This window comes from Thamnophis sirtalis, unplaced genomic scaffold (assembly GCF_051295495.1).
Source record: "Thamnophis sirtalis isolate CommonGarterSnake01/CBP01778 unplaced genomic scaffold, rThaSir2_p1.2 scaffold_13, whole genome shotgun sequence".
Taxonomy (NCBI): domain Eukaryota; kingdom Metazoa; phylum Chordata; class Lepidosauria; order Squamata; family Natricidae; genus Thamnophis; species Thamnophis sirtalis.
Genome location: NW_028261393.1, coordinates 10,364,426 through 10,375,316, shown reverse-complemented (window position 1 = coordinate 10,375,316; position 10,891 = coordinate 10,364,426). Strand labels below are relative to the sequence as shown.

Sequence of the window (10,891 nt, the reverse complement as noted above, 5' to 3'; positions counted from 1 at the left end):
GTGTTGGGTTTCTGCCCTTGCTTACTGTATTACATTTGGCAAGGATGACATCTCCTTTTATTTATTTATTTTTGGGGGGATGCCTTTTGAAGAACATTTCTGCTCTCGCCAAGATGCATCTGGTTTAGCTATTTCAGCCGGAAACATTTGACCAAATAAAACGAACCGTCTTTTGCCCTTGAAACAGACGTCTGATTTTTCCCAGAAGGGCTAGAAGTGAGCTTGATACTTGATAAAGTATTCATGATACTTTACGCACTATTTTTAACTCCGTCTATTGTTATTGCTTTGATCTGAATTGCTCTGTAATTCTTCTGTCTTTGCGGTCACATGTTTGCTCATAATTTATAATCCGAATAAAAGCCTGGGCTAACTATAACATTTACTGCCTGTCAAAATCCAACTTAACTGCTAAAAACAGATATGATCACCCGTAAAACAGGATCACAAAAAGATCCTAGTTCCCCTTGTGGACAGAGCACTTCGTTTTTCTTTCCTCCATCAGCAAGGGAGGTCAACCAGAGGAGATCAACCAGAATTCAAGGAAGTTGGGATGACAGCGTCCTAACCAAGTCCAGACAAGCCCAGCTCAGTGGCTGCTTTCAGTCCCATGAGTTCCTTAGACCTCCTTTGATACTTGTGGTTCTGAAATCTAATAAAACAGGGGTGTCAAACTCAAGGCCCGGGAGCTGGATCCAGCCCGCAGGGTGCTTAGATCTGGCCCACCCTGGAAACAGCAAAGGACCGGCCCACGATGTCTCTGCCAGCAAAAGTGGAGCTAGGGAAGGCCGTCACACTCCCGAACTCCCTTTACATTGGCAGAGGATTGCAGGAGGTTGTCGCAGCTGAAAACGGAGCTCGGCTATTATAGGACATGGAATACATTTTATGAATGGATAGAGACAAGAGGTAGAAATGAGATGGAAGTTTACAAATGTCAATAATTGTTACTGGAAGAAGGAAGAATTGCCTACTATTCAAGAATGGACATTAAAAGTAGTAAATTTAGCAGAGATGGCCAAAATCTCAGCATATTTGAAGGACCATTCAGATCAGAAATACAAGCTTGAATGGACAAGATGGATTGACCACATTCAAAATAAATATCGGACTAAGAAATTTCAATTAGCTTATGAATGAACAAGGAATGTTACAATTTATCTAAAGTTAGCTTAATAAAAGGGGAGTTAAAGCACAAGAGGAGGCAGGATGCTATAGTTAGTTAGCTTATGTTAGTGTATGATTGTTAAATGTTTATACCCTGTATTTTGCTCTGGGAAGTTGGGGGGACACGCAGGTTTTTTTTTTTTCAAAAATACTTTTTTTATTTTCCATTTTCATAATATATAATCACATGTATACTATTACATAGGCAATATGATATTGTATCAAGTAATAATTATATCAGTTCCTCTTGCCATCAACTCCCAGAAAGATAATAACCAATTATTAGTTCTTCTGCTCTCCATACACCATTTTCTTCTGCCTCTCTCCTCCCCCTCCTTACCTCCTTTCTTCCCTCCATCATCCTTTTCTACTCTACTTCCTTTCTCCTTCTCCTCTCTCCTCATTCCACTCCTCCTTATTCTCCTCATCTTCCCCCCTTCACCCTCTCTCCTATCCCTCTCTTCCTATCTTTCTTCTCTCCTCTGCTTCCCACTCTTCCTCTCATTCACTTGGTGTATTTCAGCTTCTGAGCAAACTCCATTCTGTGTTGATGGTATTTATGCTTCCATATCAATATACTTAACATATCTTAGTTTTAAAGAAACGGGATGGAGGGTTGGAGGGGGGAGGGTTGGGGTGGAGGGAAGGAAGGGGAAATATTTTTAAAATGTATTAAAACTTTTCATTAAAAAAAATAAAACAGTTAAAAATTGAAAAAAAAATTGTTAGTTTGGAAAACAAAGATGTATAAAACTATGGATATAATATGGGGAAAAAATGTAAATAAGCTAATGTAAGTAGAAGTTTGGTTAAAGCTCTCCTTCTTTTCTTTTTCTTTTGGTCGTATTAATGTAATTACTATTAATATAGTACCGTTATAGTTATTAGCTCGTATGTTAAGATTTACTATTGATTTATCTTTGGCTTTGCTTTATTTGTAATTGTTATCCTGATATGGGACTGTCTTTTCAATTTAAAAAAAATGAAAACAGAGCTCGGGAGCCTGTTTTTGCTTGCGGTTCACTCGGGCCCCACAGCCACCCCCCAAACACAAGTGATGTCAAGCTGGCCATGCCCACCCTGGGCCCCCAAGCTCAAACACAACCCTGTTGTGGACCTCAATGAAATTGAATTTGACACCCCTGTAATAGAATATCCATGGGAAGGATAGCTATCGTGGTAACCCCAAAATAGCTTCTTTGTAGACCATAGCTGGAGGATATTAGAGTTCTACGTCAAAACTAAGGAAAGTTCAGGAGAGACAGTATGCCATGGCAGCCACCCAATATTACATGGTGTCGCCTGCTCAGGATCTAGGATTTTACCTTATAATTCAGCCCGTTGTATATGCAGCCACACTGCTGTTCTGGAATGCAACTGTCCCCGCTGTGTGAATGCCCGTGGTCACAGAAGCATCCTTCAGAGCACGTGGGAAGGCAATGAAGCTTGACCCAAACATGTGAGCAGACATCCTGGCAGGGAACCCCACAGAGTTCATAGTGGCTATTGGTCTGGCAATCAAAGCCTGTTCAAGACATGAGAAACTGGGTACCATTAAAACGAGGGGGGAAAGCAGGAAAGCAAAAAAGAAAGGAAGAGAGACCAACAAATTAATAAACAACTACAAAACCGGAAAATGATGAAAAGATAGAAATACTGTAGCAAATAAATAATAGGAAATGGATACAAAAACGACTCAAACGTAGTAAAGGTTGCTATGCGTAGACTATATAGAATGTTATATATAGAATGAAGAAAAAAGATGTATGAAATAATATAAATGCACATAAATATAAAGTTATAAAAGGCTTATTTATACAGATAAAAGAATCACAACAGATATGTAAAAGAATTGTAATGTGTTGCAAAGATGTGAAGTTTGTATAAACTGATAAAGAAATGTCCTTCTGGGTTCAGCTCCAAGTGGGGGAAAAGACACTGGAGACATGAAGGCTGCTTGGAAAGAAGGCTTATTGTTGGACAGGGCCACATGGCTTGAGCCCTGAACAGAAAAGGTGATCATCTGCTTCAATGTTGGTGGAGAAGAAGAGAAGGGCTGAGGGAGGGGCTTGCTAGGCTTTTTATAACCTGTTTAGTCCCACCTGTTTCCTGTTCCTGTGTAACAAATGTATTCTGATTGGTTGTCAGACTCCCATGGGGCCATGCAGAGGCTACTCTCTAGGCTGTGTTTTGAATCCAGGTATGGATGAGTTCTCAGAGGCCATGTGGTCAGTTGAGTAAAGGGCCAATATTATCATGCTTTCCTGTAGCTGCTGGTGAAGTCTTTATTATGTAAAGTGGACTAGTTTGGCCGTCTTAATGGCCCATTAACAGTGGGGATGGGCAGGAAGCTACAGGCAACTATTACTTGTCTTTTAAAACATGTTTTCTTTCTTTTCACATCCAAAGGAATATTCTGCCTTTTCAATATTTCCTAGGATATTTCATTTTTTCTGGGAGAGGGCTGGATGATAACTTCCCACAAAACAAAATGTTGTTTTTTTTTAAAAAAAAGAGGGAATTCCACAAGCTTTCAGAAGGAGTAAGCAAGATTTGGGGAAAAAAACAAAAACAAAACTAAAGGAGTCAAATTATTCCCCAAAGCACTTGAAGGCAGGAGAAGAAGCATTGAATGGAAACTCATCGAAGTTAAGTTTAAAAATAGAAATGCCTATTCTTCACCTACCACAGAAGTCTCCTCTCCTCCAAGGTGAGATGGTGACATTGGCTCTCTGACAAACTGCAACATATATCTGAACAGAGTGGCATAGGGTGCTTTGGTCTCCAGAGGAGGCATGAAGGTCGAAAATGCAGCCTGCGAAGAAGGACAGTGGATCAACCTGGAGATGGCAAGAAGCGAATGGCCCATCTGGATCCTGGATGATCCAGCACAGAGATTTAAAACGAGTGAGGTCTTCTCCTTGTTCCAACACGGGGATAAAGGCAACCGATTCGCCAGTATCGGCAAGATTGGTTTCTGATGTCCAGTTCAGGACAAAATCCAGTATGTCCTCTGTAGCTGAGCCATTTCTCATCCTAAAGTCATCCTCCATGAGTTCATTGAAGTTCCCACATAGTCCACAAGTCAGGCCCCGATATTCAGGGGAAAGCGTCACAAAGAGATTGTGACCCGGGTCATAATTCACTATTAAACCAAACTCTGTTTTTAAAACGGTATAAAAGCCGTGTTGATACATGGTGATTCCTAAAGCCTGGATTTGAACCGGAAGGTTTGCTATCACTCCATCAATCTGTGTGAAAGATGAGAACAAAGACCATTTATTGCCACCAGTAGAAAACTCAAGTAGCGCCACAAAAATAAATCACATAAAATTAACTGGGGCTTCGGAATCTAATTAATTGGTGTCAGCCTGCCAAAGCAGCTAAGGAAGAAGAGATTGTTGAAGAGAAACAACAGATGTGTTGTGTCAGAAGCTGATGTGTCACTGCAGTGGAATTGCAATTCCTAGCATCTCCAAACTGTAATTTGCTGGAGTTTGCAGCTTTCATCCAGCACATAAGCAAATAATTTAGCAGGATTCATTTATAGAAGAAACTTGTTACATACGGCTCACCGACAAAAGGGCGAACGACAAAAGCGCGCTCGACTAAACCGCAGTGACAAAACCGCGAGTTCTAAAGCGCACCGACGAATGAGCGCTGAAGCGCGGTGACAGAAGCGCGCTGTAAACCTAACCCTAACCCTAACCGTAACCCTAAACCTAAACCTAACCCTAAACCTAAACCTAAACCTAACCCTAAACCTAACCCTAACCCTAACCCTAACCCTAACCCTAACCCTAACCCTAACCCTAACCCTAACCCTAACCCTAACCCTAACCCTAACCCTTACCTTAACTTAAATTGCGCTTCTGTCGGTGCGCTGTTGTCGCCATGTTAATGACGTCGCGTTGATGACATCACAGTTTTAGCGCCACGGTTTTGTTGGCGCACTTTTGTTGTGCGCGCATTTGTCGGATCACGGTTATATACAATAATATAAAACATGATGCATGTATACAATACCCAGGCAGCTTTTGCAACGTGGTAGCAAGTACAAAGACAAGAAGTTAGAAGCCAGAACCAGAACCAGAAGCTGAATCAGAAGCAGTGCAGTCTTGCAAGAACAAATGAACTCTTATTAATGCACAGGACAGTTAAGCTAAGCCACGCCCAGGCTCCTAGCTGTCTCACATGGCTCACAACAGATCCTGTCTCTTAGTCACCAAACAGTTCCCATTGGCTGACTTGTTGTTATGGCTATTCCAGCACATAAATTCTTATATACTGACACAGTCTCATATCCAGAGGTGGGATTTGGCCGGTTCGCACCGGTTCGGGCAAACCGAATGTTAATTTTACATCCAGTTTGCTGAACCAGTAGTTGCAAGGACTTGCCCCTCCCCTCCCAGGAGTCTCCACGCAGCCCATTCATCAAGCCAGGTAAGTGTAGGGCCTATGTGGAGGTTCTGGAAGGGTGAAAAATGGGCCTCCCAGAAGTCCGGAAAAAAGCCTAGAGGGTCTCTGGAGCCCGGGTGAGGCGTTTTTGCCCTCCCAGAAGCTCGAAAAAAGCCTTCGGAACCTGGGGAGATCAAAAAATGGGCCTAACAGAAATACTTGTCCAAATACAGACCTGTTTTTGGTCTCCAGAGGGCCTCCAAAGCCCAAGGAGGCCATTTTCGCCCTCCCAGAGCCTCAAAGAAATCCTTTGAAGCCTGGGCCTCTTGGAAGTCCAGAAACGGGTCTCTTTCCAGCCTCCACAGGGCCTCTGGATCCCAGTGGAGGACATTTTTGCCCTCTTGGAGACTTGAAGAAAGACTCTGGAACCTGGGGAAAGTGAAAACACCTTTCCCCCCCCCCCTCTGCCGCCATGGTGCAGGAGGCTGAATAAGCCATGCCCACATGGCCACACCCAGCCAGCAACCGGGTAGAGAACCAGTTGTTAACAGTTTTCAATTCCACCCCTGCTCATATCATCTGAAGAACATCAATAGCAATAGCAATAGCAGTTAGACTTATATACCGCTTCATAGGGTTTTCAGCCCTCTCTAAGCGGTTTACAGAGTCAGCATATTGCCCCCACAGTCTGGGTCCTCATTTCACCCACCTCGGAAGGATGGAAGGCTGAGTCAACCTTGAGCCGGTGAGATTAGAACCGCTGAACTGCAGATAACAGTCAGCTGAAGTGGCCTGCAGTACTGCACCCCTAACCCCTGCACCACCTCGGCTCAGGTTAAGAAAGACTTGAGTTTATCCACTGGCTCATTTGACAAAGAACAAAGCAATTCCCTAGAACAGGTGTTGATCTTAACTTTATTTACCTTGACTGTTCCTCGATCTTCCCTCTTCAGGTATATCTGAGTATCGTTCACTGATACAATAACCTTGGACAGCACAGATAAAGGGCTGTTGGGCAGCTTCTCGTTCTTCACCTCAACCCTGAAAGGTGAAGTCTTGGACGTTGGGCACAGTTCCACCAAGACATACGTGGAGTTACCTTGGAAGTTATACTGCTGCCCGTCAAAGGTGGTATAGTGGAGAAACTTAGAAACTTGACAGATGCCATCTGGCAAGTTGTGGCAGCCAAATACTCCCTTCCGAGTACCACAGAATTGTTCCGGGCTGCAGAAGGACCCATCAGCTTCCATGACAGAGATAGCGCCATCACAGTGATACCTTTTTCGACAACTTTCTGCTTCCAGGAAGAAGGTTTCCCCTTTCAAGTAATACCGTTCGTTGTAGCTGCAGCCACACGGTTCCCACGGCACACAATCGATGCCACTCAGCACAAACCCTGCTTCACACTGGCATCCTTCTACGCACGTGCTCTGGAAGCAACTTGGAGGTCCAGCAGGTTGGGTGCAAGAGGCGGGGCAGGGGGAGCCACAAAGCTCGTAATAACTATTTGGTGGGCAGGTCAGCTCTGAAAGACATATGCATGCCATTTAATCCAATCCCAAAGAAATGAGCCAGAAAATTCTTTATGCAAAAGAAAATAATATAGATTTAACGCACATGGAGAGAACCTCTGGTCTTCCAAAGGTTGAATTTACATGCAGATTAAAAATGTACATGTGGAGCAATTTCTCCTTCTTCTGGGTCTGGATCAAACTTTAGATTGCCAGAATGAAGCCATCTTCTGGACTTTGTCATTGGCCAAAGATAAGTCATTATCAGTATATGAGGTAGAGCAGGGGTGTCAAACTCAAGGCCCAGGGCCTGGATCCGGCCCGCGGGGTGCTTAGATCTGGCCTGTGGAGCTGCCCTGGAAATACCAAGTGACCAGTCTGTGGTGCCACTGCTAGCAAAAACATGCCCCCCAGCTCCATTTTCAGTGGCAGAGGGTTGCAGGAAGGTGTCCCAACCGAAAACGGAGCTCAGGAGTCTGTTTCCACTGACAGAGTGCTTGGGCCATCACAAGCTCCCCTCTGGCATAAATGATGTCATGGTAGTCATGCCCCCCTGACCATGCCCCGCTCCCAAGGTCAAACACAACCCTGATGCGGCCCTGAATGGAATCGAGTTTGACACCCCTGATGCAGAGTAACTGTCTGCCTAGGTATGCAGGCTGCCTAACAAGAAAACAAGAAGAGTTTGTTGAAATGAAATTACTAACACCATCAACATCAAATGGAGCCTGCTCAGATGCTGAAATACACCATACAAGCGAGATGAAGAGAGTGGAGGAGAGAAGGGAGATAAGAGGAGGAAGAGAGGCAGGGGTGGGTTTCAGGCGGTTTGCTGCGGTCCCCGCGAACCGGTTGGTCGGCAAACCAGCCCACACGCGTTTCTTACCCGGTTTTGATGAGTTCTGCACTTCCACGCATGCGCAGGACGCATACAGCGCCTGCGCGATCCTCCAGGAGCAGCTGGAGCATCGCACAGACGCTAGTACGCATGCGTGCACTGTGCGCGTGCACGAGGACGCCACCGGCCCCGTTCCAACCGAACCAGTTGGAATGGGGCGAGAAACCCACCCTTGAAGAGAGGGGTTAGGAGTGAGGGTAGAGGTGGGGAAAGAGGAGGAGAGAAAGAAGGAGTGGAAAGAGGAGAAAGGAGAAGGAGAGAGGAAGGGGAAGTAGAGAAGAGAAGGATGATAGAAGGAAGAAATGAGGTAGGGAGGAGGAGACAGGGAGAGGAGTCCAGGGTATAAATATGGTGTATGTATGGAAAGCAGAAGAGCAAATGATAGTTGTTGGGGGGTTGATGGTAAGAGGAATTAATATAATATTGAATAATGCATAATAGTGTTTGGTTATGATGCAATGGTATACTGTACATGTGGTTATTTGTATGAAAATTGAAAAAACTTATATAAAAAAGAAAGAAAACAAGAACAGTTGAAATTATATTCCGTAAACTCAGTTATATTCAACTCAATTACATTCCCTTACCGCACTCCGTCATTTCCCTCCAAGGCTGAATATTGATGCCGCGAACCTGGCATTGCCAAGCATAGCTTTGGAGAGCTTCACACAGTGTCTTGCGAGCCCCCTGATGTGCGCAAAGGTCCATGACGCAGTTTTCAACGTGGTTTTGAAAACCCGTAAGGTTGCCACATTCTTTAAACGGCCCATCTCTATCGCTGATCACCCCGCAGTAATTCTGGGATCTGAAGAGGGCTAGTTGAGTTTCATTGCAGATGGCTGAATCGTCCACCACTGCGCAAAAGGAAGGGGAATCAATTTCCTTCCAATTGCTGCCAAAAATGCTTCTATCGTGAACTATAGAACTGTTGGGAGTCCTGAAGTCCTGATGATGGTTCTCAATGAAATGTCCACCCAGACCACAGAGGAAACCAGAATAAGTCTCGGGAACAGAAACGAACACATAGGAAGACCAGTCGTAGGAGATCGAGAGACCAAACTCAGTTTGAACGATGACGGACGATCCACTGTAATAGGCATGGAGCTTCCCAGAAGCCAGGATAACAGGCAGATTCATCCATAGGCCATTGACCTTGATATAAATGATATCTAGTCAAATTTGTTCATATATAATAAAGAAATGAGATTGAGATTGAGATTTGTTTTATTTATATGCCGCCCTATTCCCAGCGGGACTCAGGGCGGCAAACAACTCAAAGGGGGAAAGGGAACACAAAAGTACAAGACAAGCATTTAAAAAAGCCAACAGCTACACAAGTCGAAAGGGGAAGGGAGCTCATCAACCCCAGGCCTGCCGACACAGCCAGGTTTTAACGGCTTTTTGGAAGGCCTGGAGAGAGGTGAGGGTCCGAATCTCTGCGGGGAGTTCGTTCCAAAGGGCCGGAGCTGCCACAGAGAAGGCCCTCCCCCCTGGTCGTAGGCTGGTAGACGGAACCCGGAGGAGGCCAACCCTGTGTGATCTAATGGGTCTTTGGGAGGTCATTGGCAGCAGGCGGTCTCTCAAGGCGGTCTCTCAATGTTTAGATTGAACAAGACAGATACAGATGAAGATAGAGACAAAGATGAGGAGTTAGGCCATTTTTGTTTATGTATGTTTGAACAATATGAGGATGAATGTGATAGAGATTACTAATACTATTGTTGTGAATTGGATTAATATTTTAAAAATAGATAGGTAATCAAGCACAAAAGAGATGACATTAGACATTTTCCTTTTATGTATGTGTAAATAATATATTGAGGATTTTTTGCGCCCCGAAACAGTAGTAATGCTGACAGGAACCCTCCCCTGTACTGGGCCATGGTGGCGCAGTGGTTAGAATGCAGTACTGCAGGCTACTTCTGCTGACTGCCGACTGTCTGCAGTGTGGCAGTTCGATTCTCACCAGCTGAAGGAAGACTCAGGCTTCCATCCTTCCGAGGTGGGTAAAATGAGGACCCAAATTGTTGGGGGCAATATGCCGACTTTGTAAACTGCTTAGGGTGGGCTGTAAATCACTGTAAAGCGGTATATAAGTCTAAGTGTTCTTGCTACTGCTACCAGGAGTTTGCAGAAAGCCTTTCTTACCTGCACTTTGCCTTCCTGTCCTTCTTTTACAGCGATGTGTTCTCCGTAGACATCCAGCGTAAGTTGCCTAGTCCAAGATGCTGCAATGGAATATCTGTGCCCATTTACTATGCGGATGGTGAATGCAGGTAGCTTTCCGGGAGGTCCACAATATTGGGTGAGGATGTATGTACATGGTCCTTGATAGCTCAAGGCCGCCCCACTGAACGTGATAACGTGAAAGTAGCCAAATACCCACACAGTCCCGTACGACACAGGATAACAGTCCCAAATGCCACTCACGGTTTTGCATATCTCCCGAGGCCCACAGGTAAGCTCCTGGCACTCCAAAGGGCGGCCAGGTTGTTTGCAAGAACACCTTTTGCTGCAAGTGTCTGGCAGGACCATCTCTTCTCCCAGCTGATAGTCACGGCCGTTGTGCCGACAGCCGCACTGTCCCAGGGGAATGCATGCGCCTTCATTCAGGACGTGGCCCTCCAGACAGGTGCATCCTGCGATGCACGTTGTGGGGCATTCAATGAGAGCAGTGTAGTTGGCGCAAGTGAGCGGGCAGGCTGTGCCACAGAAATCGTAGTAAGCATTGGGTGGGCAGGTAATAGCTAAGAGAAAAAGAGAACAAGCGGTTAAAACAGGGCTCTGTAAATCTTCGGTGTGGAAAACCAAACCATGAATTGGGGATCTGTCCATCCATCCCTGCTCATTCTGGATATTTGTAAATAAATATATCCATAGCTGGAATTAAGGGATGTGGTGGCTCAGTTGCTTGAGC

The 10,891-nt window shown here is 45.0% G+C and overlaps 1 protein-coding gene across 1 annotated transcript; it reads right to left on the bottom strand.

Annotated features, from left to right (window-relative positions):
* Positions 1-2,441: 2,441 nt before the first annotated feature.
* On the bottom strand, positions 2,442-9,111 carry LOC148043041 (alpha-tectorin-like). The gene is made up of 4 exons (XM_087728009.1): positions 8,562-9,111; positions 6,489-7,090; positions 3,854-4,418; positions 2,442-2,692 (listed from the first exon to the last, which is right to left on the bottom strand). Exons 1-4 carry the CDS (start codon positions 9,109-9,111, stop codon positions 2,481-2,483), a joined length of 1,929 nt encoding a protein of 642 aa, XP_087584135.1. The 3' UTR covers positions 2,442-2,480.
* Between the last annotated feature and the right edge of the window lie 1,780 nt (positions 9,112-10,891).

Excerpts from the sequence above, each read along its gene's own strand:
- LOC148043041 (XM_087728009.1), bottom strand. The coding sequence starts at position 9,111 with ATGAATCTGCCTGTTATCCTGGCTTCTGGGAAGCTCCATGCCTATTAC. Across the intron at positions 7,091-8,561 it reads GAGGGAAATGACGGAGTGCG|AGCTGACCTGCCCACCAAAT; the intron begins GTAAGGGAATGT and ends TATGTCTTTCAG. Across the intron at positions 2,693-3,853 it reads GAGGAGAGGAGACTTCTGTG|GCTTTGATTGCCAGACCAAT; the intron begins GTAGGTGAAGAA and ends TGTCTTGAACAG.